Source organism: Planococcus citri, chromosome 2 (assembly GCF_950023065.1).
Source record: "Planococcus citri chromosome 2, ihPlaCitr1.1, whole genome shotgun sequence".
Lineage (NCBI taxonomy): Eukaryota > Metazoa > Arthropoda > Insecta > Hemiptera > Pseudococcidae > Planococcus > Planococcus citri.
In genome coordinates this window covers 27,416,766-27,440,509 of record NC_088678.1, presented here as the reverse complement: position 1 = coordinate 27,440,509, position 23,744 = coordinate 27,416,766, and the positions used below count along the sequence as shown (strand labels likewise).

General features: G+C 34.3%; 3 protein-coding genes across 8 annotated transcripts in view; 1 reads left to right on the top strand and 2 right to left on the bottom strand.

The window, feature by feature from the left end:
• The window catches only part of LOC135835299 (tetratricopeptide repeat protein 28), a 127,708-nt gene that overhangs the window by 100,831 nt on the left and 3,133 nt on the right, over nucleotides 1-23,744 (top strand). For all 5 annotated transcript variants that reach the window (XR_010556856.1, XM_065349483.1, XM_065349485.1 and 2 more), the window contains 11 exons: nucleotides 19,035-19,218; nucleotides 19,300-19,474; nucleotides 19,571-19,720; nucleotides 19,811-20,071; nucleotides 20,151-20,360; nucleotides 20,453-20,530; nucleotides 22,451-22,604; nucleotides 22,683-22,877; nucleotides 22,957-23,064; nucleotides 23,149-23,390; nucleotides 23,467-23,722. Coding sequence is in view for 4 of the 5 variants with exons in the window: in XM_065349483.1 (XP_065205555.1) it covers nucleotides 19,035-19,218; nucleotides 19,300-19,474; nucleotides 19,571-19,720; nucleotides 19,811-20,071; nucleotides 20,151-20,360; nucleotides 20,453-20,530; nucleotides 22,451-22,604; nucleotides 22,683-22,877; nucleotides 22,957-23,064; nucleotides 23,149-23,390; nucleotides 23,467-23,722 (2,013 nt within the window). In the remaining variant the exon portion in view is untranslated. The remainder of the gene's footprint in view (nucleotides 1-19,034; nucleotides 19,219-19,299; nucleotides 19,475-19,570; nucleotides 19,721-19,810; nucleotides 20,072-20,150; nucleotides 20,361-20,452; nucleotides 20,531-22,450; nucleotides 22,605-22,682; nucleotides 22,878-22,956; nucleotides 23,065-23,148; nucleotides 23,391-23,466; nucleotides 23,723-23,744) is intronic.
• Nucleotides 33-2,943, bottom strand: LOC135835304 (uncharacterized). Its single transcript, XM_065349490.1, has 7 exons — nucleotides 2,610-2,943; nucleotides 2,499-2,534; nucleotides 1,705-2,075; nucleotides 1,598-1,615; nucleotides 1,301-1,522; nucleotides 1,064-1,231; nucleotides 33-948 (listed from the first exon to the last, which is right to left on the bottom strand). The coding sequence occupies exons 1-7, from the start codon at nucleotides 2,707-2,709 to the stop codon at nucleotides 547-549; spliced, it is 1,317 nt and encodes a 438-aa protein (XP_065205562.1). The 5' UTR covers nucleotides 2,710-2,943; the 3' UTR covers nucleotides 33-546.
• Nucleotides 14,915-17,329, bottom strand: LOC135835305 (uncharacterized). Of its 2 annotated transcripts, XM_065349491.1 has the most exons (7): nucleotides 17,197-17,329; nucleotides 17,070-17,105; nucleotides 16,456-16,817; nucleotides 16,322-16,342; nucleotides 16,001-16,225; nucleotides 15,613-15,780; nucleotides 14,915-15,497 (listed from the first exon to the last, which is right to left on the bottom strand). In XM_065349491.1, the coding sequence occupies exons 1-7, from the start codon at nucleotides 17,267-17,269 to the stop codon at nucleotides 15,093-15,095; spliced, it is 1,290 nt and encodes a 429-aa protein (XP_065205563.1). In that variant the 5' UTR covers nucleotides 17,270-17,329; the 3' UTR covers nucleotides 14,915-15,092. The 2 variants fall into 2 exon arrangements, with proteins under 2 accessions (XP_065205563.1, XP_065205564.1); XM_065349492.1 differs by lacking the exon at nucleotides 17,070-17,105 and having other exon boundaries at nucleotides 17,159-17,200.

The window sequence follows — 23,744 nt, the reverse complement described above, 5'->3', positions numbered from 1 at the left end:
TACTCTAATTTTGGACATAGGCGTTTTTGGAGCCTCCAAAAACTTTTTGGTTTCAGTTTATTGAAAATTTCAAGTTTCAAAAATCTACTGGAGGCTCCGGAACTGCTCAAAATGGTTTGAAACTGTTCCTAATCGATTTGGCGGGTCAAAAACTGGACATGTCCCGAATTTCCGCTTTCTTAGTCAATTTGGTAAAATTTTGATTTTTTTTCTCGTTTTTTAATTTTCCAAAAATTAAAAAATGCACTTTAGCACCTGAAATTTTGGCTGGTGATTTATTTTTGCGTGCTCTTTCGATCTAGCTTTGTGGGATTCAAAATCTCTGCTGCGCGAGTTGAGATACTTCCCTTGTAAACGCAATTTTAGAAAATTTTCAAGTTGTTCAAACTCAGTTAATTTTATCTTTGAAAGCTACTAAATAAAAAACAACAACAAAATTTGCTCGCAATGTTTTATTCTTATTCATATTATTCAACTCAACTCTTAGCAAAAAATAAAAATAGGTAATGATTTTTGAAAATAATAGTAAACTGAAATATTCCTAGACTATAAGTTTATATTTGGAATTCGCAATAACCTATCAATTGGTATAGGATTATTTGAATGTAACAATGATGTGATTTCCGCAGTTGGTAGACAGCATCGCACTTGCCCTCCAACCTGGGTAAACTTTTGTTTCAAAGATTCAACGCACACGTCAGCTTCTTTAGGGCAAAGCTTATCTATGTATTGTTGTTTCTCAGTCGAAGTATCGTGATTTAAATCATCCGTTTCTTTCGCGTCAATAAAATTATTCATGAGAATAGCTATCGCTTTGACAGGTCTTAAATTCAGATCAGCTACAATAGTGATCCACATATTGTACATTTGACTTTCTTCCAATTTGGTGGGACGCTCGTGGCTGGGAATTTCAACTACTCCGGTTAATACGTTTCGAATAGAAGCAAACTGCGAACATGATAGAAATATACGTGGACTAATGTATAAGCTCTTAATGATCTACATGCACGTAATACAGTCGTGCAGTTTGAAGGTGCATATTTTAAACAAAATTCATAATTACCATGGCTGTGGCATCGACAGCTATATAATCTTGAATTTCATTCCAAAGGTCGAATAATTTTTCATGTTGCAAGGCCACATTAATGAAATGATTCGTAGTTTTTTTCCACGTGTAAAAGGCCATGTGTTCGGGTAATGCAAACATTTGACGTTTATACGAAGGTTTCAACTAGGAAAATTCACATCTGATGAGTATCATTGAACCGGAAAAAATTAAAGAAAACTGATCGAGACTTACTTTGGCCTGGGCATCTATATAATTTTTGTAATGCAAATGAATTTTTCCGTCATATGTTTCTATACTCAGCTGGTCGAATTTTAGTTCTTGTTCCCTTGTGAGTAATTTCTCTGAGAGTAGTTTTGGCGAATGTATGCGATAGTGCACGAATAAAGTTTTACTTAACGAATCATCGTAACAGAAGGAATAGGTAATGATCTCTCTAATTTCATAGGTGTACGGCTGTTATAAAAATTTAATTAACGTGAATTTCTTTTCAATCTCGTATTTTGGTAAATATTTGCGGTATTTACTCACCAATTCAGGAGGACAAATCTGTAAAAAAAAATTAATGCAGTTTTATCTAAAAATCAATAAAATTGATTATTTTCCTAATGACAAGCCTCATTAAAATTTCTACTCACCTCGTACTCAAATCGTAATAAAGTACCCTCGTTCCCAGAACCACATATCATTTTCGCTGTTGGGTCATTTATTACAGGTGAGTACTTCATGGTAGGCGTTGGTTGACGTTTGCATTGTAATGCTCGAGGTTGCTCGAAAGGTTCAGGAACCAGGCAGTTTTTATTTTCATCCGGATTTGGGCAAAAAAATATAGGATTTCTTGGCGGTATCGTGAGGAACATGGTTTCAGGAGATGACCATATTCTTCCATTATTTATTTCGACCTCGGCTAAATCTACGACGTACATTTCGGGTATGATTTGTCCTGCTCCCCAATCGAATAGAATAATGGGCAATGCTTCGTCTGGTTTGATCGGATCTAATAACTCGACTGGAAGAATATAATTTTGATTAAATTTAAACGGTTTGAAATGTATAATAATCAGGTCGGATTTTGAGGAAAAAACTGTATAGGAAGGTTGCACAATTACATATTTATCGATTTCGATTGAAGTGAAGTTTGGGATTCTGAAAAATATTAAAATTTCACCTAATCCTCGTGACTTGAATTTTAGCTGATGAAGTTGATTTTTCTTGAATTTTTACATGATTGTTTTCTTCTTTGGAATCAATTCAAAAATGCAAATTGCAAGAATTTTTACAACTCAAAATAAGTTTTTAAGCCGAATCAATTTTTTGTTCACTAAAATTTATCCTGAAGCCTCATTTACGAATATTAAACCTCTCGAATTGAAAGAATGTTATTAGGTTATGATTATCGTTAAAGCTTTTTACGAAACAACTTGATACTTACTATCTTCTTCTGTAGCTGTTGCACTGAATACAATTTCTGTGAAATTAAAAGACGTTTAGATAAATATTTACCAAGTAATCGAATTTATACAAAATTATGCAAGTTTCATACTGGAATCCTTCGCATTTGAAACGCGGATCTTTGCAGCAATCAGAGTTAAGCTCAGAATAATAATCACGTTCGTTCTGTGCATTTTGAAAACCGACTTCATTGTGCAAAATGATTACTCGTAGACTTAACAGTCGCGGAAATGTTTTGTTCTTATCAGGTATAGGTCCAAGTACCTACAGCAGTCTTGGTATAGTGATCAAAAAATCGAATTTTTACCGTCTTGAAAAACGAATTCATTTGTCGAATCGAGAATCGAGATGCATCATACCCATTTACGTATGTACGGTATTTGTGCAGCTTCAAGTACAGTTGTTTTACCTTTTGGCAAGGTGTTGTGATGTTGAATGAGCTCGAAGTGTAAAAAACGATGCTTCACTCATTTTGTCGGTATCATATTGTAGGTATATGTTCTTATTTGATTAGCAGTAGGTTGCGAAACATTTGTTGGATCATAAATGAGCGGATTCTTGGTAACTTTTTCGAAATTTTTTGAATCCCATGAAATTAATGCTTAGGTATTTCTTAGGTGCCTCTCTACTGTATTTTTTACGAATACTAATCCGTGATTATCTGCGACGAGTATTTCATGTGTGAGTTTTCTGTATACCAATTAAGAGCGAAATGATTAGAATCAATCGTATCGGATGAGATCTGATTTTATGTGTGCGTTTATGAATGGGGAGACCAAAACTGAACTTGGAAAATTTGTAACTTTGATCGATCGTTTTTTCAGGGTGTCTTAACGGTACTTCCGGTCCTACTAAGTCAGTAAAAGTTTGTCTTTTTGCCTATGGGTCCTTCTTTTCAGTCAGTAAAAGTTTGTCTTTTTGCCTATGGGTCCTTCTTTTCGAAAAAGTCAGTAAAAAGTTGATATAGTCAGAATCGGATAGATTACCAAAGGGAGAGAAGGAAATGTTTGATTTCGTACTCAGTGAAGATAAGAATTATTCCTTACATGGGGAATAATTGCCTATTGCCAGCTAGCTCAGAAGGCTGTAACCTATCAATTCAACTATACACATTCAATGTTTATAGTTATAAATAAAAACGCTGTTTTACTTATACTATATATTTACACTATTTACAAATCGTCTTAAACATACATCGTGTGCAATTATGTTTTCACATAGCATTTGAATGAATGATATTTGGAGGCGTAAATGACTTAACTCTACCTATAGTGAGAAAGCCTGCAGAGAGATATGTAATTTTGCGAGTATTACTACTTCATCCATGCCACTCGCAGGTGGAATAGGACGTGCGAATTATATACCTATTAGGCACCTGATAATATAACTAAGGTATTCATCTAATTAAGGCCGTAGCACTAGACATTTTAGTCAGACATACTACGACGAAAAAGCTTATAATTAATTAGTTTACACATTTTATTACTTACAGAACACTATACGCTTTTTTCCATCTCTATCGGTGGCCTCCCCAATCAGGGATGAGGCCCCGAACGATTTTTTTTCGGGTTCAGGGTTCCGGGGCTTGGGCATTCAATCAAAAATTTTATTAGGTCTTGGGCTTGGATTGGGGCCCCGGAAACTTTGGGTTTGGGTTTCAGGGCTCAGTGTCCAGGGCTTGAATGAAGCGTTCAGGGCTTTCTGGGGCTTTAAATTGTAATTTTAATTTAATGAAGAATAAAGTAAAATCTTCAGCTTATTTGATTTTTTGTTGAAAAAAAAAACATTTTCAATTTTTCAGAGCCGATTCCGATTGCTTTTTTTCAAAATTATTTGAATGGAACTGTTTTTTTTTTCAATCAGAATTGAGTAAATTTTTTTTGGAATTTTTAATTATTGTCCAAATTTTTCATATTTTTAAGTATCATTTTTCAGAGAACAATGAACTACCTACAGAATATAAATACTTTACCAAAAATTCCTTAAAATATAAAACTTTTTGCTGAAGTTCAGAATTTTTTTTTTTGAAAATCATATTTTTTGACTATTGAGAATAGAGATGCACTGAACGGTAATTAAAATAGACATAAATTTACAAAATTCACACAAGCCCCGAAAAGCCCTGATCACAGTTTGGGTTTCGGGGCTCAAGTTCTGGGCTTGGGAATATAAATAATGTACCAAAACCCCTTGAAAGTTAAAATATTAAACTTTTTGCTTAAGTTGTAAATTTTTTTTTGAAAGTCATTTTTTTGACTTTTGAGATGCACAGAACAGTAATTACAATAGAAATTTTCAAAATTTACAAGCCCCAAAAAGCCCTAATGCAGTTTGGGTTTCGGGGCTCACGTTCTGGGCTTGGTTTTCAGAGGAAAATGTTTCGGGCTTTGGGCCAGGGCTTTGTGGGTTACAGTTTTTAAAGTTTTGGGGCTTGGACATTCGGGCTTCAAGGAAATAATCGGGGCTTTTTCGGGTTTCGGGTCCTGGTCCTGGACCGGGCCTCATCCCTGTCCCCAATACTAAAGGCATCAATGGAACTTAACTAAATGAGATAGCACGTAAGACTTCGCGTAATCTGATAACACTATGGCTTGCTACGAGGGTCGTATACAAACTAAGGTTCCCTATTTTACCACGGCACTTGGTTTCAACCAAAATGAATGAGATTTGGAAGGTGTAAAGAGACATCCTTTGTGCTTCATTTAAGACCAATACCACGTTTCTAGCGTTTCAGCAACTCGTGTAGTGCGCGTTTAACCATGAGAACTTTTTAAAACGGCCGTCCAAAGGTGTGCCTCACATTATCACCCAATTTTTGAAATTTGACGGCAAACCCCCAACTGAAATTCATCCACAGTTGACCCAGAGGTATGGATGTAAGGGTACAAGTGTTCAACATGTGCGTAAGTGGTGGTCTTTGGTCCGTAAAAGGGCCATAAAGTTGAAAGTCAAAAAGGCACCCAGGTCACCTCTTTGGGCTGGCAGATGCACTTAAGCTAAAATGGTCAGAAAGAACTTCAAAATCACTGTATCTGATTTGGAGGGTGATTTACTGGTGAATTACATGAGTTATTCGCACTTATTCGGCACATAGCGGGAAAAAATAGCAATTTTAAAAATTGTGTGCCTTATGGGGTTGGACGCAAATTTTGTGGAGGTGATCTTTTAAAACTCACATCAAGATGTGACAAAATGCGTTAATCACTTAAGTAATTATGTCAAAAAATAGCTGAAAGTTAGTAGTTTCTGAAAATATATCAGTTTTTTACTTTATCTTATTTCATCATTGAGAAAAAAATAGGGAACCTTAGTTTGTATACGACCCTCGTACAAACTACCGAAACAAATACTAGGTATTTATCGATCACGGGATCGATCAATATATTAAAACGAATTAAATTACCTCGCTAGAAGAGGGTACAAATAACCATTGCTCGATCGTGGCCTCCCCTGGGGGCGCATCCACGATCCGTTATATTAACAGGCGACAAGGAACCAGCTAACGCGTATTTGCCGAAACCAAGTGTAAGACACGATTGCCGAGATACAATTGAGGATTTTTCTCAAGAAATCTCTAATGTAAAGACGTACATAGCAGCAAAATCCCAACCCCTAAAGAGTGGTGGTATATGCGCAATGCGCGAGAATTGCTATGTACAAGTACAGAGCTCATTATAAATAATATTCTTAAACCCTATCTTCGATCATAAATGTCATCACGACGCGAGCCGCAAGATCATTGATTAATTGACCTGTCACAGGGGGTGGAATGCCGCCACATACGTTGCTAACTAGAGATCTCATAAATCTGTCATTCTATCGTCCTTGTCGCGAACTCTTTAATAAAAGTGGGTTCGGACAACGACCTGACGTCATGTACGTAAAGTACAGAAGAATGCGAGATTTTTACATTTCTTAATAATTTACACACGTTCTCAATATTTTCAATATAAGGGGTCAGTAAAATAAGCACTACCAGTGGGGCCAATCTGCCCTATGTCAAAGTCCTTCTTTTTGCCCAAAGGTCCTTCTTTTTTCCAAATTTTCAAATAATTCTGACATTTAATCAAAATCAGGAAATTTTAACAATTTTCCACAGCTTTCGCCCTCGCTTCGCTCGGGCTAAATCTTCTTTCTTTTCTTTTCTCAAACCGAAGTTAGAGGGTAGAAAAATTGACTCCTCAAATCAAAAATAATGTTGGTTTACCTCTAAGGAAATGTGAATTTTCGAAAAATTTTCCCCTCGCTTCGCTCGGGCATTTACTCATATTTTTAAACATGATGTTATTTTCTGAAAACTTGAAATTTGAAAATTCTGAAACTATGAAAATCGACTTTTGACCATGATGTTTTACGTTTTGAATTATCAATTTTTCACAGCTTTCACCCTCGCATCGCTCGATCAGATTTGAATTCTACTGTGTACATCAATTTTCAAGCATTTCCTATAGAATGGAAGAATCAACTCGAAAAATTCCAAAAACAAATCCAATCAATGAAAAAATTCAAAAAAAATTTTATTCAACATTTTTGTTCCCAACTTTTTTTTAAAAAAAAATGATTCGAACCACATCTGGCCAATTGGTTGGAAAAATCTCGGTGGGAGGGGAGGGGGGAGTGTAGAGTAAATAATTGGGAGAATTTAGCGAGATAATTGGTGGGGGGGTGGTATCAGTTGGTACATTGAAAATGTCCTTCCAAAAGGTCCTTCCATGGTCTGTCTAAGGTCCTTCTTTTTAGTTTTCAGATTTTGTTAGACACCCTGTTTTAGGTTGTTTTCTACTGAAAAATTCCGGGTGTGCCATTTCAAGTTAGTTTTTTACAACTTTGTAGGGCTAAAATTCCAAAAAAAAATGTGAAAAAAAAACAAATTTTTAAAAAAGAATGTAACGAAAAGTTTGAGGATTTTTTTCATTTTTTTTTTCAAAAATAATCAGTGGCGAAGATTTTGAATTTGAAAACTTTGCATGGTGTACCAAAATTTGCAACATACATTTCTTTTTCATTTCTTGCCAATTGAAGCCTCGTCGTTTCTTCTCATTTTCTACTTTTCACATTCAAGTGTAGTCATTCAAATTTCGCAGAATTACCTCAAGTTGTTCTACAAAAAAAATCACACTGCGATGCCCAATCTAATCCCTGTTTAATTAACTTGAAATTAACTCGTTTATAAACTGAACTGAGCGGGACAAAAATGAACTAAATTTGAGAGGTGGCAGGGAGGGTATGGTCAAGTACACATTATTCATTTTGAAAAATCCACAAATAACGCAGAATCTGCTTACAATAATTTATTCTAACTGTATTAACTTAATACTTACTTAATTATAACTTAACTATTAGAAAGAATTCAACTACCCTATCTTGAAACAATTATTTTTCTGATAATAATAATAATACGTACCTAAATAAAAGTATAATAAAACCCGAATTAGGTACCCAATAATCAAACACTGCATAATAAAATAAAATACTTATAACTTGGCTCTTACAAAGGAACCTCTCAAAGTGTCCCCCTCTAATTTGAACGTGACCGCGATTTTTTTGAAAGAACATGGTCTGAAACTCCCTTAACCAAAATTTCAGCAACCCACATTGATTTTTCGATTTTTAGAGAATTCTTAAAAATTCAAAATTAATTAAAAATGATGGAAATTAGTCTTGGAGCTAATATCAACTCTTTCGAACAGAATTTCATCATTTCTGGTCATTTTGTAACCTCCAGCGCGATTTTCGATTTCTCCAGAATTTTAACTTTTTACAGCAAGCGTGGTGGCGTGGAAATTGATATTTAAGAGGGAAAAAATTCAAATATCAAAATTTTTCTGTTTGAAAGTCAATTTTTTGAGTTTTAAAAAATTCACAGCAATCGAAAAATCAATTTGGGTGGATAAAATTTTGATTATGTGAGTTTAAGGTCATGCTCTTTACAAAAATCGCGGTTCCGTTTAAATCGAAGGCTGACAGCTGGAGAGTTTCCCTTGTTAACAAGAAATCAACCTAAATACTAAAATAATTATTTTCTACAAAATAAATTATAATAATGATAATACATATAATAATGGGTAGGTACCTAATAATAAAATGAAATCTTAACTATACTTATGCAACTGCTTACTTAATAATGAAATAAAATGTACTTTACGTGCATTTCAAAATGACCGCTATCCAATTCCTAATCCGTGGTAATATTACGAATTTGCAACAACCTGTTAATTTCTATAGGATTTTTTGCATTGAACAGTGATGTAATTTCCTCAGTTGGGAAACAACATCGCACTTGCCCCCCAGCCTCGGCGAACATTGCTTTCAAAGATTCAACGCACTTGTCTGCTTCTTTAGGGCAAAGCTTATCAATGTATTGTTGTTTCACATTCGAAGTATCCGTTTGTTTGGTGTCAATAAAATTATTCATTAGAATTGCTATAGCTCTGGTAGGTTCTACAGAACCATCAAGAACGGCAGTCATCCAAATATTGTACATTTGACTGTTATCCAATTCGGTGGGAAGCTCTTTGCTGGGTATTTCAATTACCCCTGTTGTTACGTTTCGAATAGAAGCAAACTGTGAACATGGTAGAAACATATTTCGTTTAAAATAAATATTATGCTTTATGCGGGCACTCGGGCAGTCCTGCATTCTGGTGAACATGTGGTTTAAAATACGTATGCTTTGTGCGAGCAGTCCTGAATTTTGGAGAGATTAAATCGAAATTTGATAATTACCACGGCTGCGGCATCAGCTGCAATATAATCCTGGATTTTATTCCAAAGATTGAATAATTTTTCATGTTGTAGAGCAACGTTAATGAAATGATTCGTAGTTTTTTTCCACGTGTAGAAAGCCATGTGTTTGGGTGATGCCAATTTTTGAAGTGTATAGGAAGGTTTCAACTAGGAAAATTCGCATCTGTGAGTAAAAGTATGGCTGAACCAGAAAAAATAAAAGAAGACTGATCGAGACCTACTTTGACTTGAGCATCTAGATCCTTTTTGTAATCCAAAATTTGAGTTATTTCGCCATATGTTTCTGTACTCAGCTGATCGAATTTTAGTTCTTGTTCCCTTGTGAGTAATTTTTCAGAGAGTAGTTTAGGGGATTGTATGCGATAGTGAACGAATATGTTTCTTTTTAACAATGTATCGTAACAGAAGGAGTAGATAGTAATGTTCCGGTTCTTATAGATGTATGTCTGTAACGAAAATTGATAAAATGTAACATAAAATGTAACTTTTTTTTGTTTTAATTTTGTAGTCTAAAAAATGTTTAAAGCACTCACCGATTCACGAGGACAAATCTGTGGGAAAAAAGCATACATTTTTATCAAAAAGATGAAGATTTTTTTCTACTAATGACGAGCATTGTTAAAATTTTACTCACATCGTAATCAACTCTTATTACACTACCCTCACTTATAGGGCCACATTTATGGTTCCCTTGAGGTGGGTACCTCATGGTAGGCGTTGGTTCACGTTTGCATTGTAATGCTTGAGATTCGTCGAAAGGTTCAGGAACCAGGCATTTCTCATTTTCATCCGGATGTGGGCAGAAGAAAATTGCTTTTTGTGGTTGTGCCGTGAGGAACCGGGTTTCATAAGATGACCGTATTCTACCATTGTTGATATCAACTTGGGCTAAATCCATGGGGAACGTGTTGGGTACGATCTGTTTATTCTCGCCTTCGTACAAAATAATAGGTAATACTTCTTCTGATTTGATTGAATGAAGTGATTCGACTGAAAGAAAACAATTTTGATGTTTTGGTAAACATTGAAAATATGCACGGTGATCTGTTCGAATTTGGTGGGAAAACTTGTAGGGAGAAGAAGTGGCGGATTTAAGGATTAGACATCAGGTGGAAATTCAGAGAAAAGGACCGATAATCAAATTGCTCGTGTGATACGTCGTTTGGCAGGTTTTCTGGGGAGCTGTGTTCGAAAATGGACTCCATTTTTTCCAAAGTCGCCTCGAATTCCCTCAATGAGCCAAAACATCGATGGAAAACTTGAAAACGTGCGTTGATTTAAGCAAAATTCTCGAAATTTCCATTGTAAATTTTTCACTAGAAAATTCTGATCGAGCCGAGCGAAATCTTTTAAAATTTTCCAATCCAAGAGGCAAAAACAAAAATATTTTTCGATATGCAAAATTGGATTTTTCTGGATTTAATTTTTCATGCTTCAGATTTGAATAAAAAATTTACAAAAATTAAAATTTTCAAAATGGAAAGCGAATTGACCCGAGCAAAGCGGGGGCTGAAGCTTTTGAAATTCAATTCTAAAGATAAAAACAAAACGATATTTTTTACGAGTAAAATTGATTTTTGTGGATTCATTACTTTTCAGATTTGGTCTAAATTTTGCAGAAATTTCAAATACTTTTCTCTATGCGAGGTTTTTAAACCAATTTTTTACAGTGAAAAAAGTTATCAAAAAATTCTCTTTTTCGACCGAACTTTGATGAGCTTTCTGATCTCGAAAGGTTGGAGCGTTTTACGTACCATCTTTGTCTGTCGCTACTGCGCTGAACACAATTTCTGTAAAATTGAAAAAACAAGTTTGCCATATTATTAATTAGGTAGCACACGTATAGGGTAAAAATTGAACCAGGATTATGCAAATTATCTTACTCGAATTTACTGGATTTTCAGCGTTAACAATGGTCACAACGAACAGAATTGAACTGAAAATCATAATTTCGTTTAATCCGTACATTTCACGACCTATACCTAACCTCACAGTGAAAAATGGTAGATTGTAGGATTATCAAACAAGGTGAAGTAAAATGTCTCGTTTCGAGTAAGTTTCTAATCCTACGTATAAAATGTACAATTTGAAAACTGAAATTCTTTCGTTTCCTTGGTGAATGAAATTTCTTGTCGAATCGCGATGTTATATACACCACGTTGTTTACACAGCTTTTATCTTCACCAAGGTATTGTACCAACTTATGAGTAAACCCAAGTATACAGAAAAACAACGCTTTACGCATTTTAAAGCAAATATCGGGCGATGGTACTGTATAAACTTTTGAAACATTTCGTTAGGAAGTTCGCTGTTTTTGTTTATTCAGTGATACATACAAAATTCAGTAGTCACACCTGTTGAATCATAAAATGTGTGTGTAATGGTTTGAAATTTTTTTCAATAATTTGAAGCTTTGTAATATTGAAAGGAATATGCCCACTGATTACTTATCGACTGCCCTTTATTCAAATTCTTGAAAATTCGAATGATTTCGAACACTGCGAGTACTTTTGAAAAAAAAATGGACGTTTCAGAAATTTTGTCAGAAACGAGACGTCATCTTGACTATTTTGGCGTAGGCAGAATTTTTTTGACCATTGTATTATGCCATAAGGAATTAGCAGAACTTTTTTGACTATTGTGTTGTGCCATGCGTTTTATTTCAAAATCACGATTTTTTCGAAAATTCCCTTTTTTTTGAGGACTCATATCTACCTTCACGGGCACCTCCGGATCTAAAAAATTTTCCGAGAGACATTCAACTCAAAATGAAAGACTTCTCAGAATGTGGTCGAAAATTGTCCAATACCTAATACCTATGTCTGTTCGCGATCTTTTTCAAAATTGAAATTTCTAAAGACAAATATCACTTACTTAACTGTTGAAGTTTTAAAGTGAAAAAATTAGCTTCTCGCATAAAAAGTATCGCTTTTACGTATGCCTCTCGAAATACAAATTTTCAAGAGCTTTCGCCCTCTCTTGAGCCTGTTCTCTTTTCTTTTTCAAAATTTGATAGAGTGAGATAGATAATTACTGGGAGTGAAGGAAATTATTTTAATTCCTATTTATGGTGGTTTAGGGCATTCTCTACCTCTGTGAAAACGTTCAAAATATGAAGCCAATTTGTTTGTTATTTTCATTGTTCGTTCAGAAGACTGCGTGTAATCTAGTGATCGAATTTAGTCGTACTTATGTCCCGCAACCCGCTCCCATTAGAACATTGGGCAGAAATTTCTCCGTGATTTTCAAAATTCTTTCAATTTTTTTTTTCACCAATGCTAATACTTTATCATTGAAAGCGAGGGTATGTAACCTAGCCACATTTTCTAATTTAGCTTTTCCAACTGAGATCTGAGCATCAATAGTACCTCCATTCAATTCCTAATGACAGCCACAAAGTGACATACATCAAAAATATCTCGACATACCCTCACTTTGGAATGTTTTCTGAGTAAAAAAACTAAACCCCATGAAAATCCGTCCAATAGTTTTCCCACAATCCCTGACCAAAGTTCTTAGTTTTCATCAAAAATTTGCTACTGATAACAGGGGGTAGAGAATAGTCACAAGTCAATGATTATTCCTTAGGGAAGGATTAATTACCTCATCCTGGATAGCTCAGATTAGTGGAGAGGTTCAATAAATACCATCTACTCTACTCATAAAGTTATTCGAAAGTACCAAATAAATACACACATTTGACAAAGTATTAATTATATGATTTATTACGAGGTATAGTCAGTAAGTAAGTTTCACATTTTTTTAAAAAATAGAACACGTGGATTTTTTTTGACCAAAATTGGAGGGGATGTAGTTCAAATATTCAACCAGATCTGACAACATTTATTTTGCATTTGGGTGCGTTGTTCGTATTTCACAGTGTGATTAGTAAAGTGCTGATAAAAAACTGCTATTCAAAAATTATATGTTAGAAAAAATGAATTTTTCAAGCTAACAAAACAAAAATTTATCAGAAAATTGATTGAGAACCACTCAAGACATAACATACTAACATTATTCTGATTCAATCAAAATCCAAATGAAGTAGATTGTTCAGTGATAATCTGCTAAATGTTGGCATTGTCGCGAGTCACTCAGCACCAGAAATTTTGCGACCATCACATGAACAAATTACAGCGCCAAATAACGTCTTAACTTTAAATAACATTAGTATGATACGTTTTGAGTAATTCTTGATGAATTTTAGTCATAATTATTACAACTACAAATTTTTTTGGCCAAATACCATATTTGGACGGCATTTTTTCATCAGCACTTAACTAATCACGCTATAAAATACAAACAACGCACCCAAATGCAAAATGAATTTTGTCAGATCTGGTCGAAAGTTTGAACTACATCCCCTCCAATTTTGGTCAAAAAATATACACGCGTTCTATTTTTTAAAAAAAGGTGAAACTTACTGACTATACCTCGTAATATTAAAGAACAGCTAGAAAAAATACAATTTTAAGGTTGGTCAATATGAAATAAGGGCAAGATTATTTTATAATGGATATAAACTCTGGTTTGCATCTTATAACTCTTGTTACTAACTAAGAAGAATAATCTTAATAATAATGATAAGTATTAAGCTTATTAATTATTGCTTAGCGATGAAGTAATGTTACGTTAAAAGAAATTGAGAGTAATTATGTACTTACTAATGACACTATACACATTTTCTGCCTCTTTTGTGGGTGTCCAATGTCCATAATACTAGACACTTCGACAGAAATGTCTTACACGAAGCTCATTTTCGACGAGAGATATTTCCAATGGCTGGTAGGATCGGAGAAATATCCAATGTACTGTAATTAATAGACATAATTTGAATAGAAATCACGTTGAAAGCACAATTAATCATCCACTTAGAAAAGTAGGCCAAGACAGGAAATAGGGGCAGAGGGGAAAAGCTCCACTGCCTATGCGTCTATAAGTTGACAAACAACCAGCCATTGCGAGTAGCCAAAAGAAACCAAGTAAAGTTGCTGGTTAGAGATCCAATGCACAAGCCCTTGAGCTACGAGCCACCGATCTATAAATAGTTTCTCACGTTACCCCTACTTTCAGTACATAGGGATGTATTAAATTATCAACCACTAAGGCGATTAAAGCATACGAGTATTTCCTCATATTGAATCAACATCCCAAAAAAAATCTTTCAAATTCTTTAAAAACCAAAAAATAAACTCTTTGCATGAAAAACATCGTGTTTAGTTCTCGCAAAATACAATTTTTCAAAACTTTTCGCCCTCGCTTCGCGCAGGCTTGTTCCTCTTTTTTTTCAAAGCCATCCTTCTAAAAAAAATTGTTTTCATTCAGAAATCAAATTTCTTAAAACATTCGCCCTTGCTTCGCTCGAGCCAAATTGTTTCTTGTTTTAAAAATTGAAAAATTCACATTTGGGCCCCCAAAAATCAAAAACAGAAAATGAAAATTTTTATGAGTCATATGAATGTGATATCAATTGGCAAAATTTGTATCTTTTCCTTGAATCAGTTGGTAAATTTCCGGTCGAACCCCTCCCCCTCCCCCTCTCGAAAACCTCTATATAGTTTCTTCCCTAGAAATGGGGCCAAATTATAGGCTACTTATTTTTGCCCCTGGCCTCCCTGGTTTGACACATCTCAAGTTAAAGTACATAGATACGTTCATGTTAAAATGAAAATATTTATTTCATCAGATAAAATAATTTATAATACCGAACTCAAACGCTTTAATAACTACTAATTTTAAAAATAAATAAACTCCATTTCTTTATACAATTACATAAAAAACCACACACATTTCATGTAACTAGTTAACTACGTAACTTATAACGTTCTTAAACGGGAGGCCGTCTAAAAGTAACATCAAGAATCGGCATCACTTTTTCAATTCGTAGACCTTTTAATTCTTGTTCGTTGAAGAAAAAACTCATTAAGTCTTCAGTTACCGGACAGCATCGTACTTTTCCTCCAATATCGGTGAACTTTTTTCTCAGCGTATCCACGCATAAATTCTCCGGACAAATTTTACTCGAATCTATGAAATGTCTTGTTAAATCCGAAGTTTCATCTGTGATGAAATTATTCATCAAGATTGCCAATCCTGTTTTGGATTTTTTATTCAGATTGAGAATCAGTTTGACCCAAACATTTGACAATTGCTTATCTTGCTCTGAGGTGGGTAGCTCGTTGGTGGGTGTATCAAGTACTGCGGTTATCATACGTGGGGGCGATGAAGCATACTGTAGAAAGGTGTAATAAATGCGGATTAATTTCATTTCGATGTAAAAATTTAGGTACCTAGGTTCGTTAATCGAAATGTAGATTTTACATCCGATCTGTGGATTTCGCGATTACCTTGCTTAGGACTTCGGCTGTGATTTTCATATTGATTTCGTTCCAAAGATTAGATAAGATGTTATACTGCAATGCAACGTTTACGTAGTGGTACGTGGTTCGTATCCAGGTTGCGAATGCCATGTCTTCGGCTGGTATCAATTTTTGAAGTGTATAATTAGGTTTTAACTGTAAAGGTAACGGTGGTTAATTTTTTTGAATGAAAGAATAAAAAACATGCTTGTATTAATTTTTTTTTTAAAATGTGTTTGACAATGCAAACCCTTTTAATCCTCAAGAAAAGGACGAGATAGTATTTGGAAGCCCAACCAGAAAAAGGGGCGAGCCAGTTTTTTTCTGGGCCCTCAAATAATAGGTATGTCCAATAAAAATATTAACGAAATATTACTTTGTCTGCAGCTGAGTCTAAATCTGCTCGATAATCCGAATCAATAAGATCGTATGTTTCTGCGCTATATTTTTCAAATTTCACTTCTCGTTCCCTTATCAATATTTTCTCAGAAAGTAGTTCTGCTGAAATTATTTCGTGATCCATGAATAGAATTTTTTTCGAAGTTCCATCGTAACAAAATGAATAGGTAGCGAAGTTGTTCGAATCGTTTTCAAATTTAATCTGTTGATGAAAAAGATAAACATGGATTATTGTTTATCTGGATGCATTTATTCATATGTAACTAATTGAGAAGTGCCACAAAATAACTATACCTACATCAGCCTGTTCAGGACAAATCTGCAAAAAAAAAATAAAAATAAATAACGAATAAATTGAAACAATTTGTATGTAAGTCTAAGTAGGTATATTAGATAGGTATCAAATAATTCACCCCGTCCACTTCCACTCACTTTATACACGAATCTCAATTTGATTCCATCACCTGTTGCTGGGCCACAATGTGGGGATTCGCGAGGTACTCGTTCTATTACTGGAATGGGTTCGCGTTCACATTCTAAAATCTGCGATTCCGATTGGTCGAACTGTTTGATGAATAGGCAATTGTGACCCATGCACGTCGGATGTGGGCAAAAAAAATACTGTACGGGTGATGCTATAAGGCCTGTTTCAAATTCTGTTTCATACAACAACCTGCCGTCTTGGAGTTTGGCCTGTTTTAATCTCTCTGGTGGAGCTAGTACTTTAAACTGTGTTTCGTGGAATAAGATTATTGGTAATGCTTCCTTAATTGTTATTTGGCGTAATGACTTGACTGGAAAAAAATCGTTGCGAATGAAATGTGATATTATTGAGAAAATTGGGGGGGGAAGAGGGAGATTTTTCCAATTTTTACATTTGTTAGTTTATTTCTTTTCTTTTCTTTTTTTTAACATGGTGATGGATAAAAATATAATATCAAATGATGATGTAATAATCTCATAATATTGAAAAGATTAGGATTGTGCGAAATCACGCATGATCAATTGATCATAAGTGAATTTCTGGTAGGCTGGTTAATACGTACTGTCGTCGTTTGTGACTGTTTCTGGGGTTACGATTTCTGTAAAACGAAATGAAAATATGTTGATTATTTCGAGATCAAATTGAACTTACCTATGTGATACCAAATGTGAATTTCAATCATATCGTACTCGGATCTCCTGCATTTACAGCCGAAATCACTGCGAAAAGGCTCAAAATCAATATTCCCCTTGCCTTAGACATTCTGAAATCTGCGAAGTGATGAATTTTTAAAACTTGATAGTTGCTATATATGGTGGTGTAATAAAGTACATACCTACGTTTTTTTCTTCAAATTGCTCGCGTAATGTTCTTGACGTAGACGTACGTAGTTTTACGATTCATTATTCTTGTTGTTGATATCTTTGTTTAAAGATTTGATGAGTTTAAGAAGTGCTGTGTTTACACAAGTGCATCATGACACACGCTTCAAATATGGTGGGAAAATAGTTTTGCAAAATGTTGGGTACGTGAATTCAAGAAAGATAAGACGTCGTATTAAAATGGGTCGTTTTTCATTTTTTTTTTTTTTTTTTTTTCAATTTGAATTTGTGAAGCCGAGCAAAAAGTTACGACCAAATGACCATAACAAGATGTAAAAAGTTCACATTTTCTATGAATTTTTTTATACTTTGAGCTGTTGCCAGAGTGATGAAATATTGTGTCTTGTTGAGGGTTTTTGGCAATAATTTTTGCGGTGCTCCTTGAAATTTGAAAAAAAAATGAAAACTGACTCACTTGATGTTCATTTTTGTACTCAAGAAGCTAATTTAAATCTTCCATGAAAAATGACAGAATTCAACGTGGGAAAAATTTTAAATTGAGCTGCATCGTGACATCGTCACGAAAAGGGTGAAATTTAGCGTAACTGAACTCCCTGAATCCAAATATGAACGTAGAAAAAATATTGACTGAAAGAAGCGTGTTCTAGGGCAGAACATGTTGTCGAAATATGTACACTTTTTTGATCTTTTAGCTGGGCTGTGGTGCTTGAAAAGTGCTGAAAATCGGGATCAAAGAGGAAAAAACTTTTAAAAAGGTGGAGATCGCTTTCAAAATTTCAAAATCGATTTGAAGGTTGAAAATGCCAGAAAAAATCAAAAATTTGGATGGCATTTTGTACTGGAAACAATCTTTTCCATCTCAAATTTCATACCACTTGAGCGAAAAATTCCCAAGATCGAGCTGAAAATGATAATTTTATGTTTTGAGATTCTCTTGGAGAGAAGTAGATTCTAAAATTCATTTGAAAACCCAATTACTTTCATGATTAAACATGCTCATTTACCGTGAAATTTCTAGAATTCTTTTCCCCCGAATTTGATATTGCAAGGCGTATAACTGTCTAGAGGTGATGAGTCATGAAAAAGTCATGAATTTTGCTTGAAACACTCTCAAAACTTTTTTAAAAACCCATAAAATTGAAAAATTAAAAATTTGTTCAAAAAATCAGAAAAATGAAAAAACTGAAATACATACCTATTTGCTTACAATTTTTTTTTTTTAATGCTCGCAGTTGAAGTTATTTAATTTTTTTTGAGGGGGAGGGGTATTTTATGTGATAAAAATGAGAAAAATAGGTCATGATTTTTTGTCTGGAAATGTTGTTAGACACCCTGTATTGATGGCCTTTTTCCCAGGTAAATAACCCAGAGTTCAAAAAATTTCAATCTCTCAAAACCTGACAATCTGATATGAGATAAAATTTTTGATCGTATCACTTCCGTTCAGACTTGATCAGATTCGATCTTTTTTCATCAGCACTGTAAAAAAAAATCAGAATTTTTAATTTGATTATACTTGATTGTATAATTTTGAATTGCTCTTCTATTTCATTTAAGAATGAATTAATATTATTCAAACAATATTTTCTTTTGTCTTAAAATGCATAAATAAAGGTTAATTTTGTTGTTTTGATTCAATCCTGTATTTCAAGAAGTTTTATCAATGATACTTTTGTTTTCCACAGTTCCACACAGTAAAGGATGTGTTGGCCGAAGAAACCTGCTACTGGTATTAGAAGGCGACCTGTACCTGGTACCATTCCCCGTACTGAGACCAGCCCCTAGCACAGATGGCATTTCAGAATACCTCAGCGAAAGATTCAGCTTACTCGTGGTTCCCTCTCTGAGCTCGTTGAAAATAAACCAAAAGTAAGTCAGACCTACATCTAACGCTTGTAATATTCTAATTTGACTTTTTGAATGTAAAATAACTCCTTATTGTTCCAATAGACTGCAACGTAAATCGACTGCTGCCGAAACTGGCATGCCAGCTTTAGTCGTTGGTAACCCAAAACTACCTCAGAGTATTACCGAACGATGGGGATGGGCTGATATCCCCCATGCTGAACAAGAGGCTAATATGGTGGCAGAAATGCTACAAGCTAAGTCACTGCTTGGAAACCAGGTACTTATTTTTTTCATTTCACCTTCGTATTTCGATTTTTTTTTTTTTGAAAAAGGAAGGTAATGGCTCATCTATTTTTGACGTTTATTTCTTCAGGCTACCAAAGAATCAGTATTAAGGCAGATTGGTGAAGCAGAATGTGTCCATTTGGCGACCCACGTTTCATGGAAATTATCAGCTATCGTCCTATCTCCACCTTGTGAAGGAGTTGAAACACCTCTCAGGCCGAATGAAGAATTTACTCCGGTAATTATCTCTCTCTGGACGTAGCTAGAGTACCTGCCTAACTCATTGTGGGAAACGTTAAAAAACTGACGAATGATTTTATTGTTACAGGAACTGGAATCGTGCGAGTTACCATCTCTTTCTGAATTCTTATTAACGGCCAGCGAATTATTAGTCCTAAGATTATCGGCCAGATTAGTCGTAGTCAGTTGGTCGCATTCCAGAGACGGTTGGGCTACAGCTGATGGAGTTGTTGGCCTATCCAGAGCTTTGCTAGCTGCAGGGGCGCAATGTGTTCTTGTCTCTTTATGGCCTGTACCAGATACCGCAGCTAAAATATTACTGAAAGCGTTCTACTCGGCTTTGTTACAAGTAAGAGTAGTCGAATATTTATCATTCTCATAATACTGAGAAAGGATTTATTTTTATACTTTTTTTTTTTATTTTCCAGGGGTCTAGAGTGAGTAGAGCTTTGGCAGAAGCAATGCAAACTGTTCAACACACTAAGCACTTCGCCCATCCGGCCAATTGGTCTGGATTCCTATTGGTCGGTGCTGATGTAAGGTTATCAAATAAAGTTGCTCTTATGGGCCAAGGATTATTCGAGTTGCTCAAAACGCCTGATAAGTGCAGAGATGCTCTCAGAGTGACGTTACATTTGGTAAGGGAATCGTAATTGAAGATATTTTATTGATTGACTACGTGCTGGATTTTTTTAATAATTTGTTTTATTGCGTGTCTGCCTTTGTCTAGGTTGAGAAATCGTTGCAAAGGATTAATCGTGGTCAGAAAAACGCCATGTACACGACTCAGAAGAGTATTGAAAATAAGGTACGTGAGATATTTGGCAAATTTTTTCCTAGAATGAGTTGAATCAGGAAACTCTGCGTTTTTAGAAAGAAATTTTGACAAAAATAAATTCATGTTAAAAATAAAAATTATAAAAAAATACCTAGATTATTTTTTTGAAATATTTTTAAAATTGAAAAATCAGCATAGGTAGGTAATTTATGACTTTTTAGTTCAATTTTAAAAATTTCTCAACAAAGTTTAGATAGATGATTACATATTTTCATTTTTTTTTTCACAAAATTTCAACTCATTCTGAGTAGCATGATGACTTTTTCAAAAATCTCAAAAGTCTTCCCCCAATTTTGGGCTCAAAATTTTTCAAAATGGTTCAAAAAAATTTTCGTGCCAATATTTGAATTTATTGAAAAAATTTAACCCATTTTGATGGTTCACTTGATGATTTTTTCAAAAATGAGGAAATCATGACCCAATTTTGTGCTTAGAATTCTCCGAAAGTGCTTAAAAAACATTGTTGTTCCTAGTATTTTAATGTATCGAAAATCTTAACCCATTTTGATAACTCGTATGACTTTTATTCAAAAAAATACGAAAATCATGATCCAATTTTGTGCTCAAAATTCTTCGAATTTTCTCATAAAACTTTTTCGTTGAAATATTTGAATTTCTCGAAAAATTTTAACCAATTTTGGTAAATTTTAGGTCGCATGGTATAGTCAAAAATTCTATAAAAAAACTAACCCAAATTTGAGCTCAAAATTCTTCGAAATGGCAAGAATTTTAAGCTCAAAATTGGGTTATGATTTTTTGTCATTTTTGAAAAAATCATCAAGTGAAATATCAAAATGGGTTAAAATTTTTCTATAAATTCAAATATTGGAATAAAAACTTTTTTGAGCCATTTTGAAAAATTTCTCGAAAAATCCTTTTCGGGAAATCACAACCGTTTTTGATAGGCTGTATGATAACTTTTTCAAAAATCTCGCAAATTTTGATTCAATTTTGGGCTTGAAATTTTCCAAAATACGCCAAAAACCATTTTCGTCTGAATTCAAAAAATGTTAAACCATTTTTATGGGTCGCATGTTTTTTTTTTCTAAAATGACGAAAATCATGACTCATGTTGAATTCAAAATTCTCCAAAATGGCTCAAAAACATTTTCGTTGCAATTTTTGAATTCGTCGAGAAATTTAAACACATTTTGATAAATCAAAGCTCGCATGGCATAATCAAAAATGCTGAAAATTATAGCTCAATTTTTTGGTCAAAATTCTTCATTTCTCGAAAAACATTTTTATCGAAATGTTTGAATTTTTCAGTTTTAAGATGTAAATATTTCTTTAAAATTCAAATTTTTTAAAATTTTGATTTTTTTTACTTTCATTCTTAATTTAAATTTATAGATTTCAATACCTATTTTTTTCAATTCGTTTTCCGCAACCGAGGAGTAATTTCTGTAAAACAAAAAAGTAATTTAAAAAATATTATATTTTAAACCAAAAAAAAAAGATCCAATATTGAAAATGTACATCTCTAAAAATCAAAGTTTTTTTTGGAATTTTCTTTTTTTACTTACAGCAGCTTATTTAGATATGTATCACTTTCAGTAGGTACTTATGCTGATTTTGATTTTTTTTTGGTTTTTTTTTAAAAAAAACTTATGTTAAAATTAAAATAATTGCTTTAAAAATTGAAAAATATTTATATATTTTTGATTTTTATTTTGAACACTAGGTAGGTAATGCTGAATTCAAAATAAGTAGTAACTCAACGAATCTGAGAAAAATATTATATTAAAAAAGAAAGTTTTGATGTCGCCATTTTTTTTTTTTAGAAATAGAATTTTAAAATTGAAAGTACCTACATGTTTTGCTTTTCAATTCAGTATAAAATATTTTATCGGGAGATTACTTAACTTTTTTTTAAATGCTGTATCACAGGTTGGTCCCGTCAGTGGATGGAAAGAACTCCTCCAATCAGTCGGATTCCGCTTTGAGCCTGCAGCCAATGGTATCCCATCGTCGGTATTTTTCCCTCAAAGTGACCCCGAAGACCGCTTGAGTTACTGTAGTTCGAGCCTTCAAGCTTTATTAGGTAATTTAAATCAAACCTCCCCATCTCAATAATTGATATTTGATTTTATATGCCAACTAAAAAAAATTCTGTATGCAGGTTTGAGCAGTGTGACGTTATCAGCTTTATCGAAATTAATTACCAGCGTTGACTCTGGAGAAGAAATCATTACCGTCGTTAGACAAGCGTTGACTCAATTGAACGTGAAAAATTTAGAAAACGAATGCGTCGATGTGCCAGTGAGCGTGAAATTGTGGCAGGTTTCCGGATGTCACGAGTTACTTGCTTCGTTAGGTACGTAATGGATGAATAGATAACTGAATATAAAACCTGTACCATGAAAATTAACTTAATATTGTTCATTTTTCAATAGGTTTCGACCTTATGGAAGTTGGTGTCGACGAAGTAACCTTAAGAACTGGTAAACAAGCCAATAAACGTTGCATACAGTTTGTGCTTCAAGCATTGTCAGCTCTTTTTGGTACGTTACCGAACCTGCCAAAGTTGGAAAACGTGTACAAAATTCGATTCAAATTGTTTCAATTTCTGTATTTTGCGTTTGCAGACACTCAAGATGTACCGAAAAGCGTATCGATCGAATCGTCCAGCTCGCTGGAAAGTCTGGTATCCGATAACGAAGATTTAGACAACGACCATATGACTTTACCGCAGCCAATCCTGCGTCCAATGAGTTCAACCTCAGTGCTGAGATCTGGTGGTAGTGGAGCTTTCACCAGCTACGTTAGAAAACGAGGAGAACCCGATGGACGAACCGCCGTTACCGATGGATCTGCCAGTATTAATAAGGTACGTCTTCGAATTTGTTTCTAGAGATTCAATTTTGAACAGATTGAGTTAACTAAAGATTGTTTTTTTTGAATAGGTTGTTCCTCAAAAACCTAACCGAAGAGGATTGGGAAATAACGGAGGAGGCGAAAGTGACGCAGCTTTTACACCGTCTCCTCCAGCGCCCATAAACAACGAAGCTTCATCTAGGAACTTCTCGCACCAGACTCGTATTCGTAATCTGTACCCAACGTTGACCTCGATCAATAACGATATTCATCCTGTGTTGCAAAACATGTACCAAAGAAGACCGGATTCTTCGAGTTCTGCGAGCTCAGCCACCGATTGGGAAGGTAAGCCAAAAATTTCTCCAAA